This window comes from Somniosus microcephalus, chromosome 7 (assembly GCF_052327205.1).
Source record: "Somniosus microcephalus isolate GS21.2 chromosome 7, FLI_Smic_1.0, whole genome shotgun sequence".
Lineage (NCBI taxonomy): Eukaryota > Metazoa > Chordata > Chondrichthyes > Squaliformes > Somniosidae > Somniosus > Somniosus microcephalus.
The window spans coordinates 96,911,529-96,930,510 of record NC_140993.1 but is presented as its reverse complement, the minus strand read 5'-3'; the positions used below and the strand labels follow the sequence as shown (position 1 = coordinate 96,930,510).

General features: G+C 49.3%; 1 protein-coding gene across 3 annotated transcripts in view; it reads left to right on the top strand.

Moving 5' to 3' along the window:
* Positions 1–391: 391 nt before the first annotated feature.
* The window catches only part of LOC147114809 (uncharacterized), a 158,476-nt gene continuing 139,885 nt past the window's right edge, over positions 392–18,982 (top strand). Inside the window, exons 1-2 of one of the 3 annotated variants that reach the window (XM_085992769.1) lie at positions 392–569; positions 18,312–18,402. In XM_085992769.1, the coding sequence (XP_085848895.1) occupies positions 525–569; positions 18,312–18,402 (136 nt within the window). In that variant the 5' untranslated portion in view covers positions 392–524. Of the gene's footprint in view, positions 676–18,311; positions 18,403–18,982 lie in introns of all 3 variants that reach the window. The other 2 variants (XM_085992767.1, XM_085992768.1) reach the window with 2 other exon arrangements.

The window sequence follows — 18,982 nt, the reverse complement described above, 5'->3', positions numbered from 1 at the left end:
TGTCACGTGCACCATGTTACTAGTGTCACGTGCACCATGTTACTAGTGTCACGTGCACCATGTTACTAGTGTCACGTGCACCATGTTACTTGTGTCACGTGCACCATGTTACTAGTGTCACGTGCACCATGTTACTAGTGTCACGTGCACCATGTTACTTGTGTCACGTGCACCATGCTACTTGTGTCACGTACATCATGTTACTTGTGTCACATGCATCTTTTTTCTCGTGAAACATGCACCATGTTACTACAGTCACATGCACCATGCTTCTTGTGTCACTTGCAACATGTTACTACTGTCATGTGCACCATGCTACTTGTGTCACATGCTCCTTTTTTCTCGTGTCACTTACACCATGTTACATGTGTCACGTGCTGGGTGCTATTTTCTCCGTGTTTGCACTATCAGGAGTTGCGAGTTTGGTGGAACGAGCTCGGTTGCGTGCTACGTGATGACGCCTTTGTTTTGCCTTTCGGTTTCGGTCTGAGTGTCGGGTTTGTGCAGGCGGCGAAGGCGGCGAAATGACGAGTCCACCGGGAAAGCGATTTAATAGCGGCCTGAGAGAGGTGAGCTGGTCGCGGCGGCTTCTTACCGCATCCGGCTGGATGACCCGGGAATCCAGACTCGGAATTGACACAGGCGACACGGTGTCGGTGAGGGTCAGGAGCTGCGGTGAGCGAGTGACGCAGACTGGACAGTGCAATATACATGTGCACTACACTGGGACCTGGGGCTACAGTGAGCAGTGGTGTACACTGCACTGGGATCAGGGGTTACAGTGAGCAGTGGTGTACACTGCACTAGGATCGGGTTACAGTGAGCAGTGGTGTACACTGCAATGGGATCTGGGGCTACGGTGAGGAGTGGTGTACACTGCAATGGGATCTGGGGCTACAGTGAGGAGTGGTGTACACTGCAATGGGATCTGGGGCTACAGTGAGGAGTGGTGTACACTGCACTGGGATCTGGGGCTACAGTGAGGAGTGGTGTACACTGCACTGGGATCTGGGGCTACAGTGAGGAGTGGTGTACACTGCACTAGGATCTGGGGCTACAGTGAGCAGTGGTGTACACTGCACTGGGATCTGGGGCTACAGTGAGCAGTGGTGTAAACTGCACTGGGATCTGGGGCTACAGTGAGGAGTGGTGTACACTGCACTAGGATTGGGTTACAATGAGCAGTGGTGTACACTGCACTGAGATCTGGGGCTACAGTGAGCAGTGGTGTACACTGCACTGGGATCTGGGGCTACAGTGAGGAGTGGTGTACACTGCACTGGGATCTGGGGCTACAGTGAGCAGTGGTGTACACTGCACTGGGATCTGGGGCTACAGTGAGGAGTGGTGTACACTGCACTAGGATCTGGGGCTACAGTGAGGAGTGGTGTACACTGCACTGAGATCTGGGGCTACAGTGAGCAGTGGTGTATACTGCACTGGGATCTGGGGCTACAGTGAGCAGTGGTGTACACTGCACTCAGATCTGGGGCTACAGTGAGCAGTGGTGTATACTGCACTGGGATCTGGGGCTACAGTGAGCAGTGGTGTATACTGCACTGGGATCTGGGGCTACAGTGAGCAGTGGTGTACACTGCACTGAGATCTGGGGCTACAGTGAGCAGTGGTGTATACTGCACTGGGATCTGGGGCTACAGTGAGCAGTGGTGTACACTGCACTAGGATCGGGTTACAGTGAGCAGTGGTGTATACTGCACTGGGATCTGGGGCTACAGTGAGCAGTGGTGTACACTGCACTGGGATCTGGGGCTACAGTGAGCAGTGGTGTACACTGCACTGGGATCTGGGGCTACAGTGAGGAGTGGAGCACTACAGAATTTGTTCATCCCTGTTTGGCATAAAAATAAAACAAAAAAGGTGACTCAACTGTGGCTAACAAGGGAAATTAGGGATAGCATAAGATCCAAGGAGATGACATATAAATTGGTCAGAAAAAGCAGCAAACCTGAGGATTGGGAGCAGTTTAGCATTCAGCAAAGGAGGACAAAGGGATTAATTAAGAGGGGGAAAATAGTGTATGAGTGTAAGCTTGCAGGGAACATAAAAACTGACTAAAAGCTTCTATAGATATGTGAAGAGAAAAAGATTGGTAAAGTCAAGCATAGGTCCCTTGCAGTCAGAATCAGGGGAATTTATAATGGGGAACAAAGGCATGGCAGACCAATTAAATACATACTTTGGTTCTGTCTTCACAAAGGAGGACACAAATAACCTCCCAAAGATGTCGGGGAACATAGGGCCTTCCTGTCTGCTGATCAGTTTTCTATCCAAGTCAGTACCTTACCCCCAATCCCATGTGCTTTAATTTTGCACGCTAGTCTCTTATGTGGGACCTTATCGAAGGCCTTCTGAAAGTCCAAATACACCACATCCACTGGTTCTCCCTTATCTATTCTACCAGTTACATCCTCAAAAAATTCCAGTAGATTAGCCAAGCATGATTTACCTTTTGTAAATCCATGTTGACTTTGTCCGATCCTGTCACTGTTTTCCAAGTGCTCTGCTATTACATCTTTTATAATAGACTCTAGCATTTTCCCCACTACCGATGTCAGGCTTACCGGTCTATAATTCCCTGTTTTCTCTCTACCACCTTTTTTAAATAGTGGGGTTACATTAGCTACCCTCCAATCCATGGGAACTGTTCCAGAGTCTATAGAATTTTGGAAGATGACCAACAATGCAGCTACTATTTCCAGGGCCACTTCCTTAAGTACCCTAGGATGTAGATTATCAGGCCCTGGGGATTTATCGGCCTTCAATCCCGTCAATTTCCATAACACCATTTCCCTACAAATACTGATTTCATTCAGTTCCTCCCTCTTATTAGACCCTATGTTCCCCGACATCACTGGGAGTTTAATTGTGTCCTCCTTTGTGAAGACAGAACCAAAGTATGTATTTAATTGGTCTGCCATGCCTTTGTTCCCCATTATAAATTCCCCTGATTCTGACTGCAAGGGACCTATGCTTGACTTTACCAATCTTTTTCTCTTCACATATCTATAGAAGCTTTTACAGTCAGTTTTTATGTTCCCTGCAAGTTTACACTCATACACTATTTTCCCCCTCTTAATTAATCCCTTTGTCCTCCTTTGCTGAATCCTAAACTGCTCCCAATCCTCAGGTTTGCTGCTTTTTCTGGCCAATTTATATGTCGTCTCCTTGGATGTTATGCTATCCCTAATTTCCCTTGTTAGCCACAGTTGAGTCACCTTTTTTGTTTTATTTTTATGCCAAACAGGGATGAACAAATTCTGTAGTTCATCCATGCAATCTTTAAATATTTGCCATTGCCTATTCACCGGCAACCCTTTAAGTAACATTCCCCAATCCATCCTAGCCAACTCGCGCCTCATACCATCGTAGTTTCCTTTATTTAAATTCAGTACCCAAGTCTCTGAATCAACTACTTCACTCTCCATCTTAATGAAGAATTCTATCATATTATGATCGCTCCTCCCCAAGGGGCCTCGCACAACAAGATTGCTAATTAATCCTTTCTCATTACATAATACCCAGTCTAAGAGTGGTGTATATTGCACTGGGATTTGGTGTTACAGTGAGGAGTGGTGTACACTGCACTGGCATCAGGAGTTACAGTGAGGAGTGGTGTGTACTGCACTCTAGCATCTGGGGTTACAGTTACAGTGAAGCGTGGCGTATACTGCACTGAGATCTGGGGTTACACTGAGCAGTGGTGTACATTGCACTCTGAGACCTGGGGTTACAGTGAGGAGTGGTGTAAACTGCACTGGGATCTGGGGTTACAGTGAGGAGTGCTGTATACTGCACTGCTACCGGAGGTTACAGTGAGGAGTGGTGTACACTGCACTGGGATCTGGGGTTACAGTGAGGAGTGCTGTTTGCTGCACTGCTACCGGAGGTTACTGTGAGGAGTGGTGTACACTGCACTGGGGTCTGGAGTTACAGTGAGGAGTGCTGTTTACTGCACTGCTACCGGAGGTTACTGTGAGGCGTGGTGTACACTGCACTGGGATCTGGGGTTACAGTGAGGAGTGGTGTGCACTGTACTGAAATCTGCACTTACAGTGAGGAGTGGTGTACACTGCACGGGGATCTGGGGCTACAGTGAGCAGTGGTGTGCACTGCACTGGGATCTGGGGTTACAGTGAGCAGTGGTATATAATGGAATGTAGACTTTTAAGGAGATATTTCATAACTCAACAAAGATATATTCCAGTGAGAAAGAAAGCCTCTACGAGAAGGATAAACCCTCCGTGGCTTACTAAGGAAGTTAAGGAGGGTATTAAATTGAAAGAAAAGACATACAATGTTGTGAAGATCAGTGGTAGGCTAAAAGATTGGGAATCTCTTTAGAAACTTGCAAAGGATAACTCAAAAAATAATAGCGGGAGAAAATAGATTGTGAGTAAACTAGCTAGAAATATGAAAACAGACAGTAAGAACTTGTACTACTGTAGTATATGAAAAGGAAGAGAGTAGCTAAAAGTAAACGTTGGTCCCTTAAGAGGATGAGACTGGAGAATTAATAATGGGAAACAAGGAAATGGCAGAGACTTTGAACAAATATTTTGTATCTGTCTTCATGGTAGAAGGCACTAAAAGCATCCCAATAATAGTGGAAAATCAAGGGGCAAAAGGGAGGGAGGAACTTAAAACAATCACTATCACTAGAGAAAAAGTACTAGGCAAACTAATGGGACTAAAGGCTGACAAGTCCCCTGGACCTGATGGCCTGCATCCTAGGGTCTTAAAAGAAGTGGCTGCAGAGATAGTGGATGTATTGGTTGTAATCTTCCAAAATTCCCTAGACTCTGGTAAGGTCCCAGCGGATTGGAAAACCACAAATGTAATGCCCATATTCAAGAAAGGAGGAAGACAGAAAGCAGGCCAGTTAGTCTAACATCTGTCATTGGGAAAATGCTGGAATCCATTATTAAGGAAGTAGTAGCAGGACATTTAGAAAATCCTAATACAATCAAGCAGAGTCAACATGGTTTTATGAAAGGGAAATCGTGTTTGACAAATTTATTAGAGTTCTTTGAAGATATAACGAGCAGGGTGGATAAAGGGGAACCAGTAGAAGTAGTGTATTTGGATTTCCAAAAGGCATTCAATAAGGTGTCACATAAAAGGTTACTGTACAAGATAAGGGGCCGTATATTCCGATGACCCGTAGGGACATCAGAAATGCCAGTTTCAGGCATGCGAAGCGCATGCGCTTTAAACCAGCATTTCCGATCTGTCAAAAATGCTCTTGACAGATCGGACGCCTGCCCTGGAGAAGGGCCTCTGCAGATAGTTCCGCTTTTTGGAGCACCTCCGCCAGCAGAAAACCCTTAGAAATCTTATGCCTGGTAAAAGCAGGATAAGAGTTGAAAAAAGTTTTTAAAAAAAATTTCTTCACTCATTTATAATTTAAAAATACTTTTTAAAAAAAGGTAAGTTTATTTTTAGCCCCGTAAAAAACATTAATTTTTTTTCAAAAAATTTATTTTTTGTTTAAAATCTTTAATTTATTGTAATTTCAACTAATTTTAAAAAGGTGATTTAAAAAAAAATGTATTTAAAGTTTTACTGTGTTTTTGGGGTGATCTCCATTCATATATTTGACAGGTCTATCTGTCAAGTGTATGAAGGGAGATTCCCTTCTATTGGATCCCTATGGCCCACGTGATCCCAGGGACGCTTGCGAACTGCCTGTGCCTCTGGGATACGTGGGCCCTGCGCACTTGGAGTTTGGAGAGGCCCAGGAGCGGAAGTATAGGCGCCTCGTGAGCCCTCAGGTAAGTTCGTAGATTTTTCCAGATCGGAGGCCTCCGCACGCAGGAAGCCTCTGATCGGAAAATACGGCCCAAGATCTCATGGTGTTGGGGGAGCATGGATAGAGGATTGGCTAACTAACAGAAAACAGAGGGTCAGGATAAATGGGTCATTTTGAGGTTAGCAAACTAACTAGTGGGGTGCCACAGGGATCAGTGTTGGGGCTTCAACTATTTACAATCTATATTAATGATTTGGATGGAGGGACCGAGTGTACTGTAGTCAAATTTGCTGATGATACAAAGATAGGTGGGAAAGCAAGTTGTGATGAGGACACAAAGGGCTCGATTTTAATGGACCTCAGAGGGCGGGCTTGGAGGCGGGTCGGCAGTGAAAATCAGAAAAAATGCCGGTTGCCTATGAACCCGCCTCCAACCTGCCCCCACGCTACTTTTGTAAGTGTTGCGCTACTTTCGTAAGTGTTGGGTCAGCCGCTCCCGAACTGACCCGACAGCAAACGGTGGGAAAGGCAGTTAACAGCCTGTTAACTGCCTTGCTAATCCTATTTTAATTAGCGCTTCCCATTTTGGTGCTTCTGACTCCTGTTTGCCGTCTTCCGAGAAACACGCCAGCTGCAATGAGTTGGGTTTCTCGAGGACATGATTTGTTGTCAATTGCTGCAGCCACTTAAAAGTGCTCCTGCAACATGGCTGACATTCAAATGCCACATGTTGTTGGAGGTTTGGGATAAGATTTAGCAACTCTACTGACCTTGTGACTGTTCAAGCTGACAGCCATCTGCAGTGTGACCTGATTGGAATAATCTCAGGCCACTTTGACTGTGCGCTTGCAAGCTTCTTGCCTCAACTGAAATCTATAGCAACCTTATGGAAACCATTTATATCCTCTCATCCTGGTCGTCAGATTTGGAGGAAGAGCTGCCGCGGCAGCGCCACAACCAGCCACAGTAGCAGCACCAGCACCAGGAGCGCCACCCTCTTCCTTCTCACCCACCTGATGCTGCACAGGGCGGAGGGCATCAGCGCAGGGCTGCACCTCGCCGCAGGAGATACCCCTAACACACGGTTTACAGGCAGAGGACCAGCTTCCTCAGCATGACGGAGCAGCACTGCCAAAGGAGGCTGAGACTTTCGAGAGACGTAGTCACTGACATCTGCGCAATGCTGTACCTGGAGCCCAGAGGAGCGGGTGGACACTCCTTACCAGTGGCTGTCAAAGTCACCACTGCACTCAACCTCTTTGCTTCGGGCTCCTTCCAGGGATCAGCTGCAGACATCAGCGGCATCTCCCAGTCGGCCACACACACCTGCATCACACAGGTCACCGATGCCCCCTTTGCAAAGGCCCACAATTACATCCACTTCTCCACGGATGGCCCAAGTGTGACCACTCATGCGGTTGGCTTTGCCAATATGGCAGGCTTGCCAATGGTGCAGGGCGTCATAGATTGCACACATGTAGCCATTAGGGCCCCTTATCACAACCTAGCTGTGTTTGTCAACCGCAAGGGATTCCACTCCCTGAACGTCCAGCTGATGTGTAACCCCAGGAAGATCATCATGCATGTTTGCACTAAGTATGCTGGCAGTTGCCATGACTCCTTCATCCTGTGCCAGTCTACTGTGCCTCAGCTCTTCCAACCGCCAACCCAACTTTGCGGATGGCTACTTGGCGACAAGGGCTATCCCCTGAAAAAAATGGCTTATGACACCGATGAGAAGGCCAACAAACGAGGCTGAGGAACGTTACAATGTGAGCCACCTTTTCACCAGAAGCATCATAGAGCTAACCATCAACTTGCTCAAAATGCGCTTCCAATGCCTGGACAGATCTGGTGGAGCCCAGCAGTATGCACCAGCCAAGGTGTCCAGAATCATCGTGGTCTGCTGTGCCCTGCACAACATCGCACAGCAGCACGGCTTCATGCTGCCAGGCGAACAAGTGGCTCAGCACACACACCCCTCGGAAGAAGAGGAGGAGGATGAGGAGGAGGACGGGGAGCCACGCGTTGCGGGTCCGGATGTGACCAATGCAGCTGCACGCGACCACATTGCTGGCCGTCTGGCAAGGAGTGCACTCATCCATGCCAGATTCGCGTAAGCATATGCTTCAAACATAGGTGTCTGGCAGATAGAGATGAATATAAGGCCGACATTCTCAAAACCTCATGTATCATCGGTCCAATAAACGGTGCTGTCTGCTCACGCTCACCACCATCATTATAAATGGAATTAGCCCTGAGCCCTCATTCTTGAACTTCCATTTCCCAGAACACATAGGCCAGAACGTCAACTCTTTGCCATCACTTTTCTTTAATTACATCACAAAAGGATGACACTCGATATTATACAACACTATAAGACATCCAAGTGACTACCCTTGTGACTATTAGTGCTTTAACTTCCTCTTACGCATGCTCCTACATGGTGCTTCCCCTGTGGCTTCAGCAGATGTAGAGGCACCTTGCTCACTTTGGTGCTGCGCCTGCTTAGACGCCTTTGGCGGGCGTCCTCTGGGTTTGGGAGCCTGGGAGGGCTCCTCCACAGTCTGCTCTTCCTGTGGCTGTGCAGGGGCTGAGACGGCCATCTCAGTTGGGTGAGAAATCTGTGGCTCTGACCGAGGGCTCTGCAGTGACATGGTTGTGTGAGCACTTGGAGAGGAGCCCACACTTGTTGTCTGCCACCAACATCCCTCTCATGGGTCGCCTGCACTTCACAGCTAGCAAGTGGCTGGAGAGCAACCTGCTGCGCCTCAGTGGGGCCATGAGGACCCGTCTCTGTACTGACAGTTCTCATAACTGGGACGTCCCTGTACCTCTGGTGTCTCTCCTCAATAGCTGCCCATCTATCCTCCATAGCAGACCATCTATTTAGAAGAGTCACCATGCTCTGTTGAGTCTGGCGACTTATGTCCTCCAAAGAGGTTGCCACCCTCTCCATGGCGGCACATTCATGCGCCATTGCCTCCACAAAGGCAGTGCTCATGTTAGAGATGGACTCCTCCATTCTCTGCACACTCGCAGATACCCTGGATGCAAACCCTGTCAGAGACTCCTGCACTTGTTCGTGGAGTTCCAGCACCGCTCTCTTTCTGGATGGCCCCGGAGGCACAGGGTCGACATGCAGCTGAGCAGAGCTAGGAGAGTCCTGTGCCCTCCAACGCGGACTCTCCACTGCTGTCGCTGTCTCCAGCATCTGCTGATGCTCACTTGTGACCTGTGATACACCAGGTGACAACACTACTCTATCTTGCAAACGACCCGCCGAGGTGTGTGGTGCTGGGTGCGCTGAATCCTGGTGACGCTGCTCCCTCTGAGAGTCCAGGTTCCTCTGAGGATTCGTCTGGCTCTTCCTCCTGGACAGTGGGGAGCGGGGCTTTCGGTGGTCCTGTAGGCATGAGTTAGACATCAGATTTGGAGATAGCAGACACATCCTATTGTGCATATCATCAGAAGTCAATCTCTATGAGCAACATAGGCCATTGCAGTCAATGAGGAATTGCAAAAGCGAGGGATGAAAATGCATTCTGTCACCAGCTTCCTCTAGTGCGCCCGTCTCTCCGTCCCCCACTTCCAGCTCCTCGCCACCTCCCATAATGTTGTGAGCAACCTCCTCAGCGTGAGTTAATGTGGCCAGGGATGGTGTGCCTCCTCCTGTCTTGGCTCTCTCCTTATTGTGGGCTATCTTTTCCTGCAAGGAGGGACACAAGTGGAGTTTCAGCAAGAGTGATGGAGTGAGTGTGAAGAATCCATAAGGTAGAATCTTAGAGGGAGTCCAGGATGGAGTGAGGTGGCAAGAGTAAGGAGCCTCCCTGTGCGTTGTCAGTTGTTGTCATTGCATAACAGTGAGAGCGAGTGTGAGGGCTGCATAGCAGGATGGTGAAGTGATTCAGTACAGAGAGAGAGATAGAAAGGTAAGGGTGCAAGGGAAGTAAGGGTAAGGTGGGATGTGGAGGAGCAGGCTGACAACGCAGAGTGCTAGTGATGAGAAGAGAAGGGAAGCAGGGTGTAGGTTAAGTGTGATGTGATACTCACTTTTGATGTTCGGACAAGATCATTGAAGAGTTTGCGGCACTGGAGCCAGGTGCGTCCACACAGCGACCTTGCACTGACCTCCTCAGCCAGGCTGCCTTCGTCTGTTGAGGAGTCTTCCTGCGGCCATCGGCAGGGAACAGAATGTCCCTGCGCCCTCTTCCTCCCTCTACAAGAGCTTGCAGGGAGTCGTCATTGAATCTAGGAGCAGCCTTCTTGCCTGTGGCAGCACTCATGGTGATCCTGGCCCTTTCCAGCAGCAGCAGCAATGAGAAATGGAGGCTGAGGCTACACGGAGCCCTTAAAAACAAGTGCAGCAAAGACTTCATCAATGGAGACCAACAGACCCGCTCCAACTCATTGCAGCAGGCAGCGCGCATGACGGGGCTAAGTGGACCAATTGAGCCAAAATGGGACACCGTAAGCAGCTGAAACCGGCAGCGTGTCCGAAACCCGCCCATCAGGCTACCCGACTCCATCCCACCTCCTCCATTAAAATCGAACCCAAAGAATCTGCAAAAGGATATAGATAGGTTAAGTGAGTGGGCAAAAATTTGGCAGATGGAGTATAATGTGGGAAAATGTGAGGTTATCCACTTTGGTAGGAAGAATAGAAAAACAAAGTATTATTTAAATGGAGAGAGACTACAGAATGGTACAGAGGGATCTGGGGTCCTCGTACATGAAACACAAAAAGTTAGCATGCAGGTACAGCAAGTAATTAGGAAGGCAAATGGATAGTTGGCCCTTATTGCAAGAGGTATGGAGTATAAAAGTAGGGAAGTCTTGTTACAACTGTACAGGGCGCTGGTGAGACCACACCTAGAGTACTACGTACAGCTTTGGTCTCCTTATTTAAGGAGGGATATATTTGCATTGGAGGCTGTTCAGAGACGATTCACTAGGTTGATTTCTGGGATGAAGGAGTTGTCTTATGAGGAAAGGTTGGGCCTATACTCATTGGAGTTTAGAAGAATGAGAGATGATTTTATTGAAACACATAAGATTCTGAGGGGGCTTGACAGGGTAGATGCTGAGAGGCTGTTTCCCCTCGTGGGGGAATCTAGAACTAAGGGGCATAGTTTCAGAATAAGGGGTCGTCCATTTAAGACGGAGATGAGGAGGAATTTCTTCTCTCAGAGGGTAGTGAATCTTTGGAATTCTCGACCCCAGAGAGTTGTGGAGGCTGGGTCAGTGAATATATTCAAGGCTGAGATAGACAGATTTTTGAACTAACGGGGAGTCAGGGTTATGGGGAACAGGCAGAAAAGTGGAGTGGAGGCCAAGATCAGATCAGCCATGATCTTATTGAATGGTGGAACAGGCTTGAAGGGCCGAATGGTCTACTCCTGCTCCTAATTCTTATGTTCTTACACTGCAATGGGATCTGGAGTTACAGTGAGGAGTGGTGTGTACTGCACTGGGATCTGGGGTTACATTGAGGAGTGGTGTATACTGCACTGGGATCTGGGATTACATTGAGGAGTGGTGTATACTGCACTGGGATCTGGGGTTACAGTGAGGAGTGGTGTATACTGCACTGGGATCAGGGGTTACAATGAGGAGTGGTGTGTACAGCACTGGGATCTGGGGTTACAGTGAGGAGTGGTGTGTACTGCACTGGGATCTGGGGTTACAGTGAGGAATGGTGTATACTGCACTGGGATCAGGGGTTACAGTGAGGAGTGGTGTATACTGCACTGGGATCTGGGGTTACAGTGAGGAGTGGTGTATATTGCACTGGGATCTGGAGTTCCAGTGAGGAGTGGTGTGTACAGAACTGGGATCAGGGGTTACAGTGAGGAGTGGTGTGTACTGCACTGGGATCTGGGGTTACAGTGAGGAATGGTGTATACTGCACTGGGATCAGGGGTTACAGTGAGGAGTGGTGTATACTGCACTGGGATCTGGGGTTACAGTGAGGAGTGGTGTATACTGCACTGGTATCAGGGGTTACAGTGAGGAGTGGTGTATCCTGCACTGGGATCTGGGGCTACAGTGAGGAGTGGTGTATACTGCACTGGGATCAGGGGTTACAGTGAGGAGTGGTGTATACTGCACTGGGATCAGGGGTTACAGTGAGGAGTGGTGTATACTGCACTGGGATCTGGGGTTACAGTGAGGAGTGGTGTATACTGCACTGGGATCATGGGTTACAGTGAGGAGTGGTGTATACTGCACTGGGATCAGGGGTTACATTGAGGAGTGGTGTATACTGCACTGGGATCTGGAGTTACAGTGAGGAGTGGTGTATACTGCACTGGGATCTGGGGCTACAGTGAGGAGTGGTGTATACTGCACTGGGATCAGGGGTTACAGTGAGGAGTGGTGTATACTGCACTGGGATCTGGGGTTGCAGTGAGGAGTGGTGTATACTGCACTGGGATCTGGGGTTACAGTGAGGAGTGGTGTATACTGCACTGGGATCATGGGTTACAGTGAGGAGTGGTGTATACTGCACTGGGATCAGGGGTTACATTGAGGAGTGGTGTATACTGCACTGGGATCTGGAGTTACAGTGAGGAGTGGTGTATACTGCACTGGGATCTGGGGCTACAGTGAGGAGTGGTGTATACTGCACTGGGATCACGGGTTACAGTGAGGAGTGGTGTATACTGCACTGGGATCTGGGGTTACAGTGAGGAGTGGTGTATACTGCACTGGGATCAGGGGTTACAGTGAGGAGTGGTGTATACTGCACTGGGATCTGGGGTTACAGTGAGGAGTGGTGTATACTGCACTGGGATCTGGGGTTACAGTGAGGAGTGGTGTATACTGCACTGGGATCTGGAGTTACAGTGAGGAGTGGTGTATACTGCACTGGGATCTGGGGCTACAGTGAGGAGTGGTGTATACTGCACTGGGATCAGGGGTTACAGTGAGGAGTGGTGTACACTGCACTGGGATCAGGGGTTACATTGAGGAGTGGTGTATACTGCACTGGGATCTGGAGTTACAGTGAGGAGTGGTGTATACTGCACTGGGATCTGGGGCTACAGTGAGGAGTGGTGTATACTGCACTGGGATCAGGGGTTACAGTGAGGAGTGGTGTACACTGCACTGGGATCAGGGGTTACATTGAGGAGTGGTGTATACTGCACTGGGATCTGGGGTTACAGTGAGGAGTGGTGTATACTGCACTGGGATCATGGGTTACAGTGAGGAGTGGTGTATACTGCACTGGGATCAGGGGTTACATTGAGGAGTGGTGTATACTGCACTGGGATCTGGAGTTACAGTGAGGAGTGGTGTATACTGCACTGGGATCTGGGGCTACAGTGAGGAGTGGTGTATACTGCACTGGGATCACGGGTTACAGTGAGGAGTGGTGTATACTGCACTGGGATCTGGGGTTACAGTGAGGAGTGGTGTATACTGCACTGGGATCAGGGGTTACAGTGAGGAGTGGTGTATACTGCACTGGGATCTGGGGTTACAGTGAGGAGTGGTGTATACTGCACTGGGATCTGGGGTTACAGTGAGGAGTGGTGTATACTGCACTGGGATCTGGAGTTACAGTGAGGAGTGGTGTATACTGCACTGGGATCTGGGGCTACAGTGAGGAGTGGTGTATACTGCACTGGGATCAGGGGTTACAGTGAGGAGTGGTGTACACTGCACTGGGATCAGGGGTTACATTGAGGAGTGGTGTATACTGCACTGGGATCTGGAGTTACAGTGAGGAGTGGTGTATACTGCACTGGGATCTGGGGCTACAGTGAGGAGTGGTGTATACTGCACTGGGATCAGGGGTTACAGTGAGGAGTGGTGTACACTGCACTGGGATCAGGGGTTACATTGAGGAGTGGTGTATACTGCACTGGGATCTGGAGTTACAGCGAGGAGTGGTGTATACTGCACTGGGATCAGGGGTTACAGTGAGGAGTGGTGTATACTGCACTGGGATCTGGAGTTACAGTGAGGAGTGGTGTATACTGCACTGGGATCTGGAGTTACAGTGAGGAGTGGTGTATACTGCACTGGGATCTGGGGCTACAGTGAGGAGTGGTGTATACTGCACTGGGATCAGGGGTTACAGTGAGGAGTGGTGTACACTGCACTGGGATCAGGGGTTACATTGAGGAGTGGTGTATACTGCACTGGGATCTGGAGTTACAGTGAGGAGTGGTGTATACTGCACTGGGATCAGGGGTTACAGTGAGGAGTGGTGTATACTGCACTGGGATCTGGAGTTACAGTGAGGAGTGGTGTATACTGCACTGGGATCTGGGGCTACAGTGAGGAGTGGTGTATACTGCACTGGGATCAGGGGTTACAGTGAGGAGTGGTGTATACTGCACTGGGATCTGGGGTTGCAGTGAGGAGTGGTGTACACTGCACTGGGATCAGGGGTTACAGTGAGGAGTGGTGTATACTGCACTGGGATCTGGGGTTGCAGTGAGGAGTGGTGTACACTGCACTGGGATCAGGGGTTACAGTGAGAAGTGTATACTGCACTGGGATCTGGGGTTACAGTGAGGAGTGGTGTATACTGCACTGGGATCTGGGGTTACAGTGAGGAGTGGTGTACACTGCATTGGGATCTGGGGTTACAGTGAGGAGTGGTGTACACTGCACTGGGATCAGGGGTTACAGTGAGGAGTGGTGTACACTGCACTGGGATCAGGGGTTACATTGAGGAGTGGTGTATACTGCACTGGGATCTGGAGTTACAGTGAGGAGTGGTGTATACTGCACTGGGATCTGGGGCTACAGTGAGGAGTGGTGTATACTGCACTGGGATCAGGGGTTACAGTGAGGAGTGGTGTACACTGCACTGGGATCAGGGGTTACATTGAGGAGTGGTGTATACTGCACTGGGATCTGGGGTTACAGTGAGGAGTGGTGTATACTGCACTGGGATCATGGGTTACAGTGAGGAGTGGTGTATACTGCACTGGGATCAGGGGTTACATTGAGGAGTGGTGTATACTGCACTGGGATCTGGAGTTACAGTGAGGAGTGGTGTATACTGCACTGGGATCTGGGGCTACAGTGAGGAGTGGTGTATACTGCACTGGGATCACGGGTTACAGTGAGGAGTGGTGTATACTGCACTGGGATCTGGGGTTACAGTGAGGAGTGGTGTATACTGCACTGGGATCAGGGGTTACAGTGAGGAGTGGTGTATACTGCACTGGGATCTGGGGTTACAGTGAGGAGTGGTGTATACTGCACTGGGATCTGGGGTTACAGTGAGGAGTGGTGTATACTGCACTGGGATCTGGAGTTACAGTGAGGAGTGGTGTATACTGCACTGGGATCTGGGGCTACAGTGAGGAGTGGTGTATACTGCACTGGGATCAGGGGTTACAGTGAGGAGTGGTGTACACTGCACTGGGATCAGGGGTTACATTGAGGAGTGGTGTATACTGCACTGGGATCTGGAGTTACAGTGAGGAGTGGTGTATACTGCACTGGGATCAGGGGTTACAGTGAGGAGTGATGTACACTGCACTGGGATCAGGGGTTACATTGAGGAGTGGTGTATACTGCACTGGGATCTGGAGTTACAGTGAGGAGTGGTGTATACTGCACTGGGATCAGGGGTTACAGTGAGGAGTGGTGTATACTGCACTGGGATCTGGAGTTACAGTGAGGAGTGGTGTATACTGCACTGGGATCTGGAGTTACAGTGAGGAGTGGTGTATACTGCACTGGGATCTGGGGCTACAGTGAGGAGTGGTGTATACTGCACTGGGATCAGGGGTTACAGTGAGGAGTGGTGTACACTGCACTGGGATCAGGGGTTACATTGAGGAGTGGTGTATACTGCACTGGGATCTGGAGTTACAGTGAGGAGTGGTGTATACTGCACTGGGATCAGGGGTTACAGTGAGGAGTGGTGTATACTGCACTGGGATCTGGAGTTACAGTGAGGAGTGGTGTATACTGCACTGGGATCTGGGGCTACAGTGAGGAGTGGTGTATACTGCACTGGGATCAGGGGTTACAGTGAGGAGTGGTGTATACTGCACTGGGATCTGGGGTTGCAGTGAGGAGTGGTGTACACTGCACTGGGATCAGGGGTTACAGTGAGGAGTGGTGTATACTGCACTGGGATCTGGGGTTGCAGTGAGGAGTGGTGTACACTGCACTGGGATCAGGGGTTACAGTGAGAAGTGTATACTGCACTGGGATCTGGGGTTACAGTGAGGAGTGGTGTATACTGCACTGGGATCTGGGGTTACAGTGAGGAGTGGTGTACACTGCATTGGGATCTGGGGTTACAGTGAGGAGTGGTGTACACTGCACTGGGATCTGGGGTTACAGTGAGGAGTGGTGTATACTGCACTGGGATCTGGGGTTACAGTGAGGAGTGGAGTATACTGCACTGGGATCTGGGGTTACAGTGAGGAGTGGTGTATACTGCACTGGGATCAGGGGTTACAGTGAGGAATGGTGTGTACTGCACTCTTGGAGCTGTTAACTTTTTGAAAACGGTCTTCTAAATACCATTTTGAACTAAATACCAATTGTAAATCTAAAATTGTTTATTTCTACACCGCTTAACGAATGGTTATCGGAGCTGCTTTCAAAGTATCCCTGCTGACAGTGTCAGTGGTGCCATATTTCAGTTCAGATGTTAAACCAAGGCTCCTTCTGCATCTAAGGTGGACATAAAAGAATCCATGGCACATCTCAAAGAAGAGCAGGAAAGTTCTAATGTCCTGACTGGCATTTATCCCTCAACCAACATCACTAAAACAGGTTACCTGGTCATAAGTCATTGCTCTTTGTTGGATCTTGCTCTACACCTCTAATTTCAGACAAATTTGTGGAGATGTTATTGACCGAGGTAAGGACATGGCTCTTTGGCACCTCTTATGGAAGGAAATATGGGGCTGGGTTTTGCCAGCCCTGGGGAGGCGGGTTTGGAGGTGGGGCTGCCGGAAAAATGGCAGAATTTGGGGGCGGGTGCCCATCCCGCCCCCAACCCGCCTCCATGCCATCTTGCCAGGAGGTGGGTAGCCGTCCCGCTCCGGGTCCTGTCTCCTTGGAGGCGGGAAGGGATTAAAGCCACTTAACTGTCTGTTAACAGGTAGTTAACAGGCAGAAACAAGGCTTATTAACTATTTTGCCCTCACAAGTGCGAGCTTCCGAAGGCTCCAAAACCCGCCAGGGTCACTGAGGCGAGTACTGGGTCTGCGGGGGTCGGAGGAGTCCAGACGTGTGCTGTGGAGGTGAGTGATGGGTGCAAGTGTGGAGAGGTGAGTATCTGAGGTAAGTGCACAGTGTTAGAAAAAGTTTACTTACCTTTGTTTCTTCCTGCAGGCTTCAATTGGTGGGTATGCGGAGAGTCTCACATCTCCACGGTAGAGATGACAGATGGTCGTTGCATTCTCCAATGCAACAGCCATCTCAGTTTTGCAAAAGAAAGATGTTTGATGAGGTCTTGAATTCAAGACCTCATCAAACTACAGAGAATGTCAGCGTTTGACAGCTTCACAGAGCTGGCAAATGATGACAATTCATCTGTCAAAACGTCATACGTTGACGTTCTCTGCAACCGGCTTTCCCTTAGTTGGCCTGCTAAGCCCGCTGGGCGGGCTTAACAAGGTCAATCAAGGGAAAATAGCATGGGTTGGCCAGAAGTTGATGGAGACGGGACTGAAACCCGACAAGTGGGAGTCCTGCCTCCAAAAGCTCCCCATTGGCAAAATCACCCCCATGGAGTGAGGTGGCACAGCCAGCGCTAAAGGGAAAATTAGAGATCCTGTGCTCTGAAGCTGTTACTTAGCTGTAGCACTTAAGCGTAAGGGTATATCTGGGCTGGCAGTGGCACAAGAGCTCACTTTGACAACAAGACTTGGAGAAAAGGAGATTGGGACTTGCAATCACTGCTGGGAGGAAGGAAGGTAGGCTAGTTAGAAAATGGAGAATCATGCTAGGCAAAGGGGAACCTGTTACTCAGTATAGATTGGATTAGGATTAGGAATGGCTGCCTATATTTAGAAAAAATAAAGAAATCCAGCAAGTTCCTGCCCTGTGGTTCCCACAGCCCAGTCATGTTACTGGAAAAGTAATGGAATCCTCAATATATGATTACCACAGACCAATCAAAGGAGGAATGGGCCACGCTGTTCTCGGGCACCAAACAGATTCTTAAAAGTGACACAGCTTTAAACATAGCATTTGTAACAATGACCAGTTTTATGTTGGGGACTGACATGCATTAGGAATAAGGTTGAGGCTATCCACATCATTCACAACAGATCCTTGAAGCTGGGAGAGGAAGCTTATCTCAGCAGTCTGGGTTATTTCAGCATTACCTCCCAGAAGATAAAGAGCAGCATCCTTACCTGCTTCACTTCCCAGCACCAGTTAGAAAAACCCTCTGGAATGAAATTTTATGTTATATACTATATAAGGTTTGTTTTTGTAGATTTTCAAAAATTTAGGAATGATAAACTAAACAGTAAGAAGAAATTATGTTTTGACCTTGTAATGATATGCAATGTTGCAAATGATCTCTCTTTTTCTTTCACAGTGTTTATATTGTTATCCAGCAGAGGTTGCAAAAGAACTTAGCAATGTACATGCAATGTACAGAGACCTCTCTGTGTGTTTTGACTTTTATTGTAAGTAATGTTTTACTGTTTACATAGAGATGGATAAATTACATTTACTTGTTCTCCTATACATGATTAAAATGCATAACTCCATGGGGGAAAAATTGGGTGAGTAGCACCACCTGTTAGCGCCTAAAGAGGCAGTCAGTGGCTGTAGCGCCAGTGGCTGTGCCTCCCGCGATATTCAGCAGGGGCGCTAATGGTGGCGTTAGCCTTTTGCGCTGCGCCGCCACCGATGACGTCATTGGTGTGCGCAGCGCCCCGATCGCGATATTTGGTAGCGAACGCCGCTGTAGCGCCGTTCGCTACCCACACCCGGTTCACGGGGCCTTGCTGCGCCGGCAGAGGTGCAAGTTAAGGTGGAGGTGCGGGGCGGCCGCTTTTTTGGCGGCTGCCTGCCAGCACCTCCGTCCCCGGCCTCCTGGTCCCCCCCGCCCCCCCCCCCCGCCGCGGCATTGCCGGCTGTTTCCCGAGAGCCCGGCACTTCTCCTTGGTTCCGGGCTCTTTTGCCGGCACTCGCGATCGGGGCTCGTGCTGTTGCAGGCCCCTCCCCCTTAACAGTGGGAGGAAGGCCTGCAGTACCGCAGCG